Here is a 16,185-nt window from a genome sequence, read left to right as displayed (position 1 = left end):
CATTGGCAGGCGGCTTCTTTATCACTGAGCCACTAGGGAAGCCCAAACACTGAGTTACATCGGGTAAAAAGATGAGAATGAATCCCTGAAGAGGTTAGGAAAGGAATAGGGGGCTTAGCCTAAAGAACTATGGGTAGAGATGCTATGACCTTACAGCAGAAATGGTGCTGCTATTGCTTCTAACAGGCTGAGGTTGGAACAACCTCCCCTTTGTCCTTTACCTTTGACCCAGTTATACCCTCTTTGTGCTTGGATAAGGCTGTTCTCACTGGCTGGTTGTTTTAACCATTACTGGCTTCTACTTAACGCTGTCTGTAGCAGTCTAAGAAATTCCTTAAGGGGGCCCCAAACTCTCCCCCACCCTTACCCCCATCCAGGAGAGGAGAGATACATCAGGAACAGGTGGCATTTCAAAGTGCATCATAAACAGGAAGTGCCAGCCAGAAGGGGGTCACTCACCATCTGCTCTGCTCCCTTCACACATATGCCTCCAGGGGCTTCCCTTTTTTGACTTCACATCTCTTGAATCCCCAGAGGAGTAAAAGAATCCACCAGCATTAGCATCAAAGAATCAAAATATTCCACTTTCCAATGGAAGCTGTTTCAAAGGGCAAATTATTCAGAAGCAGAAGACTGTAAAAGTGATCCTGAGCCATGGGAATGGCTGGCATTTAGCTAGAATGCAAACGCACTCCCAGGGCTCCCTGGAAAAGGTTGAGGTCTCAGGACTGTCTCAAGGACTGAGCAGTGCCGAGAAGAGCTTCAGGAGACACCTCGGAGGCCATCTCCTCATCAGTGAGAGATTAAACAAAGATATCCTGCAGCATGAGACAGGAAAGCGTAACACTGAATTAATTAATCTTCCCAGGAAGAGAGCAAACAATTTTTATCCTTGAAGCAATTATTTTTACTTGACCATCATCCAGAAATATCTTCCCAGGAATAAAGCTTCCTTCCTTAAACCCCCAAATCTTCAGCTTCTGGGCAAATTGGCCACACCCACTCCCAAATGGGGATGGGTCCCTTCCCCTCTCACCCATTTACACTGAGTGATACCTCTGAAGCCAAAGTCCAAGGATCTCTGTGCAGCTGCAGTGAGGTGGGAAGTGCCAGCGGAAGTGTGACTGCCAGATGGGACAAAGCCAGAGAAGCCCAGCTCTGGTAGCCTCTCCCTCCCCCAGCTAAGGACGGACTAGCTAGCCTGTCACTCTCCACTCTGACTCCCTCATCTCCCCTGGCTGCACCCAATCAATCATCATCTTCAGCCTGATAAGTAAGGCCAGACATCAGATCATACAGCGACCCCCAAGTGCTATGGGAACAGTTACCAGTCAGATTGCCTTATCCCACCCCACCGATCTAACCCTCCAGGAGCTGGGGCCAGGGCAGTCAGGGAAGGCCGGGTGGGCCAAGACTTCTTCCTCTTTCTCTTGCTGAAATTGCTGCCTGAATTCCATCCAGGGAAGGTTGCTAGATGCCTAACAGCCTCCACCGAGGCCCCTGGCTGCTTGCTGAAATGACCCAGAATCAAAAGAAAAAAATTTCACACGTTGCGAAAATTAGAAACAATATTTATTATTTCCTGTCCAAATAGGGCGCTCTCATGAGAAAAGAGTGTGCAAAAAGAGTCTTCCTACACCCTGGGCTTTCTCACTTTCTCACTTACCCTAGCAAGCTGGGATGGTCTATTCAAAACTCTCCTCACTGTGTAGGAGAGAAAGCTTTCCACCAACTCCTGGGAAATCAGGCTACTCTAGTTTTAATTTTGATTACTTGCATGCATTAAAAAAACAAAACAAAACCCGAGTGTTAACAGGCTCTCTGCCCCTAGGCACATTTGCTCAGTCTGCATAGACAGACAGATGCAGGCCTCAGGTCCACATTCCCATGTGGACCTGGAGCTGTGCATGCCAGGATTAGAGGATACCCTGGTGGGTGTTCCTGGCTAGGGATCCAGGAAGGCCCCAGCTCATAGACAGCTGGCTGAAAACATGCAGAGTGTCTCCAGTGAGAGGTTGACAGTCCCTCTTTCTCGAAGAGTATTCTGGGTGTAGGAGGGCTAGTAGTCAACTGGCAGACAGCACCCTGGCCGCAGGTGGTATGTGGTCTAGAAGCTACTTATTCCACCTCCAAGTCCTCATGAGATCCCTTAAATTGACAAGAGAGGATTCAAGTTGCAAAATGGCAAATTACACCAGGTAGAGGGTGTGATTAAGACAATGGTCTCGACAGGTCCATGCACAGAGCTCTCATCCCACCATCCCCCTCTCCTCACACCTCAGGACTGCCTAGTCCTGCCCACTGTTCCTCCTGGATGACAGCTTCTGGCATCCTGAAGCCTGGAGCAGCCTTCAGCCTCACAAGTTGGGCACAGCCCAGTTAAGGAACTTCATGGCAACTTCAAAGCCCAGGAAACAGGCCTGAGAAGGGGTTGGAAGGAAGAGAAAAGCCAACAGGAGTTGTGGCTACTCACAGAGACCCCCAGCGTTGTGCTCGGCTGGCCCTGTCAGGACCAAAACCCGTTCCTAATCTTACCCCCTCCTCAACTCACGGAATCAAGCTGTGCTTTCTCATCCCTAATAGGGAAAGAAAATGCATGTCCCACAACTGGCCACTTCTGATGGCCATGCCAGGAAGTCAAAGCTCCTCGCCTTGGAGAATCACAAAGGTAACTCATCTGACAGATTTAGGAAAGGGGACAAATGAGGACGCTCTGGCTGAGGGTGGGACTTCAGAAAAACTGAGCCCCCAGTTCAATCTCAGAAGCAAGCAAAATCAGACCACCTGCACTCTGCTCTGAGCCCCAAATGGAAAAATCATAGCCCCTGCCAGTCACTCACCGCATTGGCTGGGAAGGCTCGGATCATCACTGCATTGAAGCCCTTGTACAAGGATGTGATGCCTTCATCCCGGATCAGCTCCCTCAGCACATCTCTGAAACCATTAGGATATTTCCCAGGAGGCGCTGTGGGCAGAACCCAACCATTAAGGCTTCAGGAAGCTTTCTGACCTGACCATGGTGACCTACATGGGGACAATTTTGTAGTCAAGGCTTCCTGCAGGGCCACAGCACCAGGGAGAGGCTACTGTGTGGGTCACCCAGAACCAGTCCACAGACAACACAGTTCACCCTGGAACAAACCAATGTCTGGATTATACTAGTGCCGAGGGAATGGGGAAAAGAATGAACAATGAAACAGTCCTTCCGCTCACGTGGGGGAAGGAAGGCTGACGTGACTTCTTCTCTCACTTTTTTGGGGTCACATTGCGCAGCATGTGGATCTTCGTTCACCAGGGATCGAACCTGTGTCCCATCTAGTGGAGTATTAACACTGGACCACCAGGGAAGTCCTTCTCTCAGTTACTTTATGTTTAGGCTGACAAGAAAATGAGTCTCACATTCTCAGGACACAAATGACTACGTGGGAGAATGCTGGCCAGACACTCGCTGAGAGCTACTGTGGAGAGGGAGTGTGCCTAAGACCTTAAGAGCTCCGTATCCCAGGGGCAGCCAGTTTGGGGGCCCACTCCAACCCCATCCACCCCTCTTCTCTCCTACTAACCAGTCTGGAAGCGGGACTTGAGCACGTCTGGGGGGATTGCCACAGCCCAGTTGAAGATCCCCGCAAAACCCCCAGCCACCAGGATCCGAGGCACGCTGAGCTCATTGACGCTGCAGAACATCAAACACAGCCCTGGTCACACAAAGGCTGTGAGAGTGGCGTTCAGATCATCCCTCTCTGTGCAGACCTGGCAGCCACAGAGAGGGAGGAACTGGCTGCAGGGAGGTGGTCCAAGGCCAAGACTCCTGTGACAAGGTAGCTGCCACTCTTTGGAGGAGGTTTTCTGTACTTGTTTCAAACCCTTGCTCCACTGGGTGAGCCACAGAGTAAGAGGTATTGGTATTAGCTGGGGCTCAACAGTAACAAGAGGAAAGTAGACATGGAGACAGAAGCAGGTCCCATTTCTGCCTTCAGACCCACTAATGGGCAAGGGCAACCTACCGGTAATGAGGGAAAGTGGCTTCTAAGCTCTTCTGTTCTCCTCACCTCTTTCCCTCTGGAGTGAAGATATTTTTCAGCCACTCATATGTCATGAAATACATGCCACTGGCTGGAACATCTGTTAGTGGCAAGAAAGATGTAAAATAAATGACAGAAAAGCCTCACAGATTTCTTGATCTTAGGAGAGCCAACCTTGGCACTGGACCCTTGAAGGTTTCCTGAGAAGTTCCTCAGCAGCACTTCTGTCTACAGTGATCAGAGGTGGCTCTGGGGCCAGCACTGGTATCAGTGAACACAAACAAGCATGACATTATTTCACCTTCAGAGGCCCTCTGAGTGGTCCCCACTAATATGCCCACTCCAAGCAGTATTAACTGGAGCTAACATCCGGCCTTCCTCCGAGCTGCCATCTCAGGGCTATCTCTGGCGCCTGGCGCCAGCCCCCTAGGATATGCCTCTCAAGCCAAATGAAGCTCCACTGTTACTAAGTCATTCTTTTTTTTTTTCTGGCTGCACCACATGGCACCAGGGATCAAACCCATGCCCCCTGCATTGGAAGCTTGGAGTCTTAACCACTGGACCACCAGGGAAGCCTCCTATGGTATTCCTTTTTCCCACTCATCCCTCCAGCCATGCTTTCCATCTACTTGCTACTGCCACTGTCATGATTTCCACCCTTGGGGGCCGGCCTACCAGAAGGATGGAAGGTCCCCCCATTCTCATGCGTGTCCATGCTGGCCAGAGGTGAATGGCCTAAAAGCAGGACACACCGTGCCAGCCCTATCAGGGCCGTGGCATGTACGGTGCCAAGGCTAATCCAGAGATCCAGGCAAGACCTCCCTGTGGCAAATCCACCACAGGTGGAGGGCTCAAAGGTTACCTCGCATGAGCGTGAGTACAGTCCCCTTGTAGATCCCTCGGATCCCAGCCTCCTTGTATAGCTTCTTCGCACAGTCCAAAGGACCAGTGTACTTGGTCTCCCCTGAAGAAGCCTGAATCTGAGAGGGAGGAAAGAATTGTCAAGTCAGCAAGAGCAACATCCAAGTCAACAGACTCAACAGGCTACGAAAGAGTGCACAGTGAGTGTGCCAGTGGTCATTATGCATTAGATCAATAACAGACTTCAGTGGCACACTGACAGTTGTTTAGAATGTATAATGCTGGTGGAAGTCACTATGAACTAAGGCTAGGTGAAAATATGACAAAATACATACACACTGATTAGGAAAAAATAAAAAACAGCAGAGGAACTGGAAAGTAAGTTGAAAAATAAATTCCCAAGTATCTTTATCCCCAATAAATGTAGTTGGAAGTTCTAGAAAGGACTAGACAAATATTTCAGTCATTTACTTACTCCTTCAACAAATATCCATGCAATACTAAATCCATTCCAAGCTTTAAGTGATCATGAAGCTTGGTTAAGAGAAGGTGAGCTGGAAATTGTATTCAGAGCTCTAAGTGCTTGGACAGAGGTCCTGTGCAGAGCCAGGGGAGGGCCAAGGAGAGGCCCTTTGTCCCAGTCTCTTAATTAATTAAGAAAATTAAATGTGTATTAATTTTTTAAAATACCATCCTTGTAGAGAAGGAGGACAAAAGGAAGCAAATGTAGAAAAATATGGGAAACCTATTGAAAATGTGTTCATTTCCCCAAGAGCCTGAGGGCAAGCGGGAGGTATTCCAGAAAAGATCTGAAAGAAAGAAAGCCTGTACAGGATCCAAAGCAAGTACAGAGTCAAGAGGAATCTAAACATATGAAGGCATCAACCAAAGAGTAATTAAAGTTGGAAAGGGAGTTCATATTTAAGAGTTCCCAAGGAGAAATGCTTACAAAATAAATATATAAATCCGACAATTTTTGTACATACCAACAACTAGTTGAAGAATAATGGAAAAGAATCTCATTCAAAATAACAAAATATATGTGCATCAAGCCATAGGATTGGCGTAAATAAAACTCTAAAAACTTGCCAAGGGATAGAAAAGAAGAGGTGAATAAAAAGAGAGTAAGAGTTTTGTTGGGCTTCCCTGGTGGCGCACTAGTAAAGAATCCATCTGCCAATCCAGGAGACTCGGTGTGACGCCTGGGTCAGGAAGATCCCCTGGAGAAGAAAAGAGCAACCCACTCGAGTATTCTTGCCTGGAAAATTCCATGGACAGAGGAACCTTGAGGGCTACAGTCCACGGGGTCTCAAAAGAGTAAGATGTGACTTAGCAACTGAAGAACAACAACAACAGTTCTGGTTAGGAAAAGTTTTCAATCAGGAAGATGTCAATTTATCCAAAAATAATAAACTTAAGACAATATCTGGTTGAGTATCAATGGCTTTTAAAACAAAATATGACTTCCCCAGATGATCCTGCCACAGGTGAACCTGGTATGTCTGAGGGATGGCAGGGTGGCCCATGTTATCAGAGGATGCTAGAGTTGACTCACAGTGACCTGCGGGGACAAAGAGGACGGAGCATGGAAGTGACATAGTAACAGAATCCGTTCACTGTAATGTATGGTATAGACTATAAACAGGGAAACAAGTGAGGAGGACCTTACAGTCACCCAGAACAGTGATGAAGGTGACCTGGGACCACGTGGTTTACAATGGAGGTGGTGGGAAGGAGTAGATTTGGGATACGGTAAAAGCCAGCTTAACTGTTCAACAAACGGGATGTGTTCAATGAGACAAAAAGGAATCTAGGAGGACTCTGGGGTTTTAGAGCTGAACAACTAGACAGATGGTATTGCCCCCAACAGAGCTGTAGAAGGCTGTAAGTGAAGCAAGGACTGAGGAAGACCAGGAGTTCAGCTTTGCACATGGTGACTTTGAGGTGCCTATTAGTGTCCAGTGGGAATGTTGGATGAACTAGTCCAGAGTGCAGGAAAAATCTGAGCTGGTGATACAAATTGGAAAATCGTCATCATACAGATTGTGTTTAAAAGTCATGAGACAAGAAGAAATCATCAGTGAGATGAGTGTAATAGCACTGAGTCTCGTGCACGTGAACATTAAAAGATCGAGAAGATGATGATGAATCAACAAAGGACATAGAGAAGGAGCAGCCAAGTAGGTAGAAAGTCAGGAGAGAAGCCAAGTGAAGACAGCTCTTCAAGGAAGAGTAGGGGACCAGTTGAGTCCAATTCTGTTGATGAATCAAGATGGATCTATGTCCAGGTCCAAGAACTGAACACTGGACTTGGTGTAAAAGTCACTAGTGACCTTGATAAAAGTAGTTTTGTTAGTGTTGTGAGGCAAAAGCCAGTCTGATGTATGTTTAACTATTAGAGAAGAGGTACTGGAGACAACGAGTGGGGAAAAAACAACAAAAACGAAAAACTTTTTCCAAGAGTTTCAATGTAAGAGGGAGTAAAGACAGAGCTTCCCTGATGAAAGGATAAAGAATCTGCCTGCAATGCAGGAGACAAAGGAGATTAGGGTTTGATCCCTGGGTCAGGAAGATACCCTGGAGGAGGAAATGGCAACCCGCTCCAGTATTCTTGCCTAAAGAATCCCATAGACAGATAAGCCTGGCGGGCTATAGTCCATGGGGTCACAGAGTCAGACATGACTGAGTGACTAAGCACCCGTGCACGAACATGCACAGAGCAAAGACAGGAAGCCCAGAAATGGAGGTGGAAGGTAAAAGAGAGAAGTCTGTATTTTTAAGGTGAAAACAGAAGCAGGTTCATGCCTTTATTGCCAAAGAGAACAATCTACTAGAAAGCAAAAACTGATGCTGACCTTTATTGCCAAACAGAACAATCTACTAGAAAGCAAAAACTGATGCTGAAGGAGAGAAAGAAGAACTGCTGAACAAGGTCTCTGAATGGGCAAGAGGGGTTAGGAGGCGGGGTCAAGCAGAAGCAGAAGCATGGGCCATTCTTGGTGGAAACAGGCCAGGCAGCCACAGGTGTAGTCAGGCGCCAGTGGGGCAGTGGAGGGCGTCTGGTAAAGTTCTCTTCTGGCGGTTTCAGTTTTCTCTGTGGAGTAGAAAGCCAGGTCATCTGCTGAGAGGGTCGGGGTCTGAGAAGAGAAGAGAGGTACAAAGTAGCCACCCAGCAGAGTGGAGGAGTGCACAGGGACTGTCTCATCTAGGAGCAGAAATCAGGGGGACTTCCCTGGTGGTCCAATGGTTGAGAGTCCGCCTGCCAATGCGGGGGATACGGGTTCAGTCCCCGGTCTGGGAACTAAAACCCCACATTCCACGGAGCAACTGGGCCCGTAGGCCATAATTACTGAAGCCCGTGTGCCTAGAGCCTGAGATCTGAAGCAAGAGAAGCCACTGCAACTAGAGAAAGCCCTTGAGCAGCAATGAAGACTAGCACAGCCAAAACTAACCAAATTAATCAAAAAAAAAAAAAAGAAAAAGACTTCAGGCATAAAAGAAAAGGAAGAAGTCATGATGGAAAAGGCTAATGGACAAGGCTACTGAAAAGAAAATAAATATTCACTAACTCAAAATCAATATACAGACTTCTAGCAAGTCTTTATTCTTCCTGCTAAATACCAAAGAAAAAAAAAGCCCTAACGTTATTTGTTTTAAACAAATATAAGAGGGCTCTGAGAATTTGGAGAGGAGAAGCAGACTCACTAAGGACTTTCCGCCTTGAGCAATGACATCATGGTGAGTTCGTTGTATATTCTCATTTGACATATCTCAGACTTGAGGCAGAAGATACTGGTGATCCAGGAATGCCAACAGGCACAGACTAAAAAGAAGGCCCAACGAAAGCCTGCATTCCCTAGACAAAGGATCAGAAAAGGAACAGCCTAGAAAGACAGAACATCTTTAGACAAAAAACACTCTACTCCAGCCATACATCATAGAAAAAACTGTAGCCTCACCCTCACCCACACGAGCAAAGACCATGTGGGGAGCCCGACTTCCTCCTTTGCACGGCTGTAACGAGGTACCCAATGTGCTGCCTGGGTGGAGTCAGAGAGGACCAAAGAGGGAATGAGGACTTTCATCCCTGACAGCTGTAACCAGGGCTCTCCTGTCCTGTGTTGTCAGTGGAGTCAGTAGAACTCCCACACCCACCCAACAGTAAAAAGCAGTGCCCCTCCCTCAAGTGTCAATAGAGGGCAAGTAGGGCCCCTGCACTTGTACTCACTTGGCAGTAGCAAGGCAGCAGCCCTGACTTCCTACTGGCGTGGTGTCAGAGAAAGCCAACAGAAACAGGAAGTTTATAAAGGATCCAAAATCTCAATAAAATATGCAAATATCCGGGTTCCAACTGGAAATCGCACTAACCAGGAAGATCTCAAACTGAAAGAAAAAAGAAGCAGTAGAGGCCAATACCAAGATGACAGAGATGTACGAATTCTTTGACAGACATTTTAGAGCAGGCATTGTAAAAATCCTTCAATGACGAATCGTGAATATGCTTGAAATAGATTCAAAAGATTAGAAAGCCACAGCAAAGAAAGAAAATCTTCGCACAGAAATAGAAGATATGAGGAAGAACCAAATGAAAGTTTTAGAACTGAAAAACAGCCAAAATTTAAAACTCAGTGGATGGCTCGCTCAACAGCAGAATACAGGGGAGAGATAAGGAAAAAAAAAAAAACAGCATCAGAAGACAAAACAGTGGAAAGTATCCAATCTGAACAAGACACAAAACAAACTGAAACAAATCAAACAGAACCTCAGGGACTGTAAGCCCATGGGGCTATATCAGAAAATCTTAATCTTTGTGTCCTCACAGTCCCAGAAGAAGAGGAGACAACAGGGCAGGACTGAACAAGTATTCAAAGAAGTCAAGCTGAAAACTCCCCAAATCCGGCAAAACAAACACTGGGAGCTTCCCTGACTGCCCAGCTGGTCAAGAATCCGCCTTGGCCCCAGGCAAATAGCAGGGAGGGATCACAGCCCCATCCATCAACAGAAAATTGGATTAAAGATTTACTGAGCATGGCCCTGCCCATCAGAACAAGACCCAGTTTCCCCCTCAGTTTTCTCTCCCATCAGGAAGCTTCCATAAGCCTCTTATCCTTCTCCATCAGAGGGCAGATAGACTGAAAACCACAATCTCAGAAAACTAACCAATCTAACCACATGGACCACAGCCTTATCTAACTCAATGAAATTATGAGCCATGCCATGTAGGGCCACCCAAGACAGGCGGGTCATGGTGGAGAGGTCTGACAGCATGTGGTCCACTGGAGAAGGGAATGGCAAACCACTTCAGTGTTCTTGCCTTGAGAACCCCATGAACAGTATGAAAAGGCAAAATGATATGATACTGAAAGAGGAACTCCCCAGGTCAGTAGGTGCCCAATATGCTACTGGAGATCACTGGAGAAATAACTCCAGAAAGAATGAAGAGACGGAGCCAAAGCAAAAACAAAACCCAGTTGTGGATGTGACTGGTGATGGAAGCAAGGTCCGATGCTGTAAAGAGGAACCTGGAATGCATAGGAACCTGGAATGTTAGGTCCATGAATCAAGGCAAAGTGGAAGTGGTCAAACAGGAGATGGCAAGAGTGAACACTGACATTCTAGGAATCAGCGAACTAAAATGGACTGGAATGGGTGAATTTAACTCAGATGACCACTATATCTACTACTGTGGGCAAAAATCCCTTAGAAGAAATGCAGTAGCCATCATAGTGAAGAAGAGAGTCTGAAATGAAGTACCTGGATGCAACCTCAAAAATGACAGAATGTTTGCTTCCAAGGCAAACCATTCAATATCATGGTAATCGAAGTCTATGCCCCAACCAGTAATGCTGAAGAAGCTGAAGTTGAATGGTTCTATGAAGATCTATAAGACCTTCTAGAACTAACTCCCCCCAAAAATGTCCTTTTCATTATAGGGGACTGGAATGCAAAAGTAGGAAGTCAAGAAACACCTGGAGTAACAGGCAAATTTGGCCTTGGAGTACCAAATGAAGCAGAGCAAAGGCTAATAGAGTTTTGCCAAGAGAACGCACTGGTCATAGTAAACACCCTCTTCCAACAACACAAGAGAAGACTCTACACATGGACATCACCAGGTGGTCAACACTGAAAACAGGTTGATTATATTCTTTGTAGCCAAAGAGGGAGAAGCTCTATACAGTCAGCAAAAACAAGACGGGGAGCTGACTATGGCTCAGATCATGACCTCCTTATGGCCAAATTCAGACTTAAACTGAAGAAACCACTAGACCACTCAAAGTGAAAAGTGAAAGTAAAGTCGCTCAGTCGTGTCCGACTCTTTGTGACTCCATGGACTGTAGCCTACCAGGCTCCTCCATCCATGGGATTTTCCAGGCAATAGTACTGGAGTGGGTTGCCATTTCCTTCCCCAGGGGATCTTCCCAACTCAGGGATCAAACCCTGTCTCCTGCATTGCAGACAGACACTTTACCCTCTGAGCCATCAGGAAGTCCAAGACCACTCATGTATGACCTAAATCAAATCCCTAACAATTATACAGTGGAAATGACAAATAGATTCAAGGGACTATATCTGATAGACAGAGTGCCTGATGAACTATGGACAGAGGTGCGTGACACTGTACAGGAGACAGGGAGCAAGACCATCCCCAAGAAAAAGAAATGCAAAAGAGCAAAATGGCTGTCTGAGGAGGCCTTACAAATAGCTGTGAAAAGAAGAGAAGCAAAAAAAAAAAAGGAGAAAAGGAAAGATATACCCATTTGAATGCAGAGTTCCAAAGAATAGCAAGGGGAGATAAGAAAGCCTTTCTCAGTGATCAGTGCAAAGAAATAGAGGAAAACAGTAGAATGGGAAAGACTAGAGATCTCTTCAAGAAAATGAGAGATACCAAGGGAACACTTCATGCAAAGATGGGCTCAAAAAAGGACAGAAATGGTATGGACCTAAAAGAAGCAGAAGATATTAAGAAGAGGTGGCAAGAATACACAGAAGAACAGTACAAAAAAGATCTTCAAGACCCAGATAATCATGATGGTGTGATCACTCACCTAGAACCAGACATCCTGGAATGCGAAGTCAAGTGGGCCTTAGGAAGCATCACTATGAACAAAGCTAGTGGAGGTGATGGAATTCCAGTTGAGCTATTTCAAGTCCTAAAAGATGATGCTGTGAAAGTGTTGCCTTCAACATGCCAGCAAATTTGGAAAACTCAGCAGTGGCCACAGGACTGGAAAAGGTCAGTTTTCATTTCAATCCCAAAGAAAGGCAACACCAAAGAATGTTCAAACTACTGCACAAAGGCACTCACCTCATATGCTAGTAAAGTAATGCTCAAAATTCTCCAAGCCAGGCTTCAGCAATACGTGAACCGTGAACTTCCTGATGTTCAAGCTGGTTTTAGAAAAGGCAGAGGAACCAGAGATCGAATTGCCAACATCCGCTGGATCATCAAAAAAGTGTGAGTCCAAGAAAAACATCTATTTCTGCTTTATTGACTATGCCAAAGCCTTTGACTGTGTGGATCACAATAAACTGGAAAATTCTTCAAGAGATGGGAATACCAGACCACCTGATCTGCCTCTTGAGAAATCTGTATGCAGGTCAGGAAGCAACAGTTAGAACTGGACATGGAACAACAGACTGGTTCCAAGTAAGAAAAGGAGTACGTCAAGGCTGTATATTGTCACCCTGCTTATTTAACTTATATGCAGAGTACATCATGAGAAATGCTGGGCTGGAGGAAGCCCAAGCTGGAATCAAGATTGCCGGGAGAAATATCAATAACCTCAGATATGCAGATGACACCACCCTTATGGCAGAAAGTGAAGAAGAACTAAAGAGCCTCTTGATGAAAGTGAAAGAGGACAGTGAAAAAGTTGGCTTAAAGCTCAACATTCAGAAAACTAAGATCATGGCATCTAGTCCCAACACTTCATGGGAAATAGATGGAGAAACAGTGGAAACAGTGGCAGACTTTATTTTGGGGGGCTCCAAAATCACTGCAGATGGTGAGTGCAGCCATGAAATTAAAAGACACTTGCTCCTTGGAAGAAAAGCTATGACCAACCTAGATAGCATATTCAAAAGAAGAGACATTACTTTGCCAACAAAGGTCAGTCTAGTCAAGCCTATGGCTTTTCCAGTAGTCATGTATGGATGTGAGAGTTGGACTATAAAGAAAGCTGAGTACCAAAGAATGGATGCTTTTGAACTGTGGTGTTGGAGAAGACTCTTGAGAGTCCCTTGGACTGCAAGGAGATCCAACCAGTCCATCCTACAGGAAATCAATCCTGAATATTCACTGGAAGGACCGATGTTGAAGCTGAAACTCCAATACTTTGGCCACCTGATGCAAAGAGCTAACTCATTTGAAAAGACCCTGATGCTGGGAAAGATTGAAGGCGGGAGGAGAAGGGGACGACAGAGAGTGAGATGGTTGAATGGCATCACCAACTCAATGCACATGAGTTTGAGTAAACTCTGGGAGCTGGTGATGAACAGAGAGGCCTGGTGTGCTGCAGTCCACGGGGTCACAAAGAGTCAGACATGACTGAGCGACTGAACTGAACTGAAACATAGAGATTTAAGAAGCTGACCAAAACCTAAACAGAATGCCCCAAAATAAATCCATGCCAGAGCACATCACAAATGAACTTAGTCGAAAACTGAAAACGAAAGAAGCTTAAGAGTAGCCTGAGAAAAATAACACACATGGATGTGAGTTGGACCATAAAGAAGACTGAATACCAACGAATAAATGCTTCTGAATTGTGGTGTTGGAGAAGACCCTTGAGAGCCCCTTGGACGGCAAGAAGATCAAACCAGTCAATCCTAAAGGAAAGCAGTCCTGAATGTTCACTGGAAGGACTGACGCTGAATCTGAAGCTCCAATACTTTGGCCACCTGATGTGGAGAGCCAACTCACTGAAAAAGACCTTGATGCTGGGAAAGATTGAAGATAGAAGCAGAAGGGGGCGACAGAGGAGGAGATGTCTGGGTAGCATCACTGACTCACTGGACATGAGTTTTAACAAACTCTGGGGGATGGTGAAGGACAGGGAAGCCTTGTAGTCCATGGAGTCACAAAGAGCTGGACATGACTTAGCAACCAAAGAACAACACTGAAATATTTAGAATGACAGCAGAAACCAGGGAGGGTAGAAAGGAGTGGCACAGTATCTTTCAGGAGCTGAAAGCAAAGAACTGTCATCCCAGGACCCTATGTCAAGTGAAAATATTCTTCAGGAATAAAAGGAAAAGCAGGCATTCTTAGATGAAAGAAAACTCAGCGACTTTGTCATTCGTAGATATATCCCAAGAGAATGGCTAAAGGAAGTTCTTTAAACAGAAAAGAAAGTATAAAAGAAGGAACTCTGGAACACCAGGAAGAACACGGTAAGCAAAAATATGGAATATTATATAATGGTAATATGAAGAACACTTACACAGTGAGAAAAGGACCAATCCACCAAGAAGACATAGCAATTCTAAGTGTGTATACATTAAACAAAAAAACTGCAAACTATGTGAAGGGACACTAATAAAATTGAAAGAAGAAACAAACTCACAGTAACAGCTGGAGATTTCGAATTCCTCCATCAACAAACAGAACAACTGGCCATAAAATCGTCAAGGATAAAGAATTCAACACCATCAACCAACAGGATATAATCGACATTTATAGATTTTGCCACCAAACAACAGCAGCACACACATTCTTTTTAAATGCCAGTGGCACACAAACAAGATAAACCATATCCAAGGCCATAAAGCAACCCTCAAGAAATTTAAAAGAATGTGAATGATACAGAATATGTTCTTCAATCACAATGGACTCAAACCGGAAATCAGTAATCTCCAACACTTGGAAACTGAACAACACTCTTCAAAAGCAATTCAAAAAGGAAGTCCCAAAGGAAACCAGAAAACACACTCAACTGACTGAAAACTGAAATATATTGGAGTTTGTGGGACATAGCTAAAGCAATGCTGAGAGGAAACTTTATAGCACTGCCTGCACACTTCAGAAGAGAGGAAAGGCTTCAAACCAAGATTCTAAGCTTGCACTTCAAAAGCTTAAAAAAAAAGAGAGAGAGAGAGAGAAAAGAAAAGCAAACTAAACCCAAAAACAAGCAAAAGGAAGGAGATCATAAAAACAGAAGCAGAAACCAATGGAATTGAAAACAGAAAAATAATAAAGAAAATCAAAGAGGGGAATTCCCCGTTGGCCTAGCGGTTAGGATTCTGAGCTTTCATTGCCATAGCCTGGTTTCAATCTCTGGTCGAGGAACTGAGATCCTACAAGCTGCGTTACACAGCTGAAAAAAAAAAGAGAAAGGAAAATCTTTTTTGAAAAGATCAATAAAAACTGACAAACCTCTAGTGAGTCTGACAAAGAAAAAAGAAAGAGAAGTCACAGATTACTAATACCAGGAATAAAACAGAAGATAATACCACAGACCCTGCAGACATAAAAAAAGACAATAAAGGAGTACTACAAACAACTTTACACACACGTATTTGACAACTTAGATAAAAAAACAAAAACTATCACAATTTTCCCAATATGAAATAAATAATTTGAATAGGCCTGTAACTTTAAAGAAAGCTGAATTCATAATTTAAAAATTTCTTACCCCAAATCTCAAGCCTATATGATTTCACTATAAAATTGTACCAATTCTACCAAATGTTTACAGAAAAATCAACACATATTCTATACAGTAGAAGAGGGAACAATTCCCAATTCATTTTATGAAGCTCGTATTACTCTGATATCAAAACCAGACAAAGACAATATAGAAAAAAAATGACAGACTAATATCTCTCATGACTATAGATGAAAAATCCTTAACAAAATATAAGAAAATAGAACTCAGCAATATAAAAGGGGACTTTATTCCAGTAATGAGGAATTGGTTCAGTGTTCAAGAGCAAAGGAAGTAATTCACTATATTAAGAGTTTAGGAGAAAAATCACACGATCACATTAATAAAGGAAGAAAAAACATTTGACAAAAGTCAATATCCATAAAACTCTCAGAAAAAGAGGAAGAGAAGGTAACCTTCTCAAGTTGACAAAGAGTATCTAGCAATGCGGGAGACCTGGGTTCAATCCCTGGGCTGGGAAGATGCTCTGGAGGAGGGCATGGCAACCCACTCCAAAATTACATCTGTGTCTCTTGTACTGGCAGGAGGATTCTTTCCCACTGAGCCACCTGGGCTTCCCTGAGATTATATTTAATGGTGAAATGCTGAATACTTCCCCATAAGATTGGGAACAAGGTAAACATATCCATTCTCAT

The 16,185-nt window shown here is 44.7% G+C and overlaps 1 protein-coding gene across 3 annotated transcripts in view; it reads right to left on the bottom strand.

Annotated features, from left to right (window-relative positions):
• Nucleotides 1–1,554: 1,554 nt before the first annotated feature.
• SLC25A20 (solute carrier family 25 member 20) overlaps nt 1,555–16,185 on the bottom strand; it is a 34,923-nt gene continuing 20,292 nt past the window's right edge. Inside the window, exons 5-10 of one of the 3 annotated variants that reach the window (XR_015151687.1) lie at nt 4,885–5,002; nt 4,050–4,122; nt 3,564–3,673; nt 2,841–2,965; nt 2,278–2,420; nt 1,555–2,148 (exon numbers count right to left, since the gene is read on the bottom strand). Coding sequence is in view for 2 of the 3 variants with exons in the window: in XM_086368091.1 (XP_086224217.1) it covers nt 2,358–2,420; nt 2,841–2,965; nt 3,564–3,673; nt 4,050–4,122; nt 4,885–5,002 (489 nt within the window). In the remaining variant the exon portion in view is untranslated. Of the gene's footprint in view, nt 2,421–2,840; nt 2,966–3,563; nt 3,674–4,049; nt 4,123–4,884; nt 5,003–7,727; nt 8,021–16,185 lie in introns of those variants that run through there. The other 2 variants (XM_086368091.1, XM_086368092.1) reach the window with 2 other exon arrangements.

Source organism: Bos grunniens, chromosome 22 (genome assembly GCF_055505025.1).
Source record: "Bos grunniens cultivar Pamir isolate PY7600 chromosome 22, Bosgru_T2T1.0, whole genome shotgun sequence".
Lineage (NCBI taxonomy): Eukaryota > Metazoa > Chordata > Mammalia > Artiodactyla > Bovidae > Bos > Bos grunniens.
This window is presented reverse-complemented; position numbering and strand designations above follow the sequence as displayed.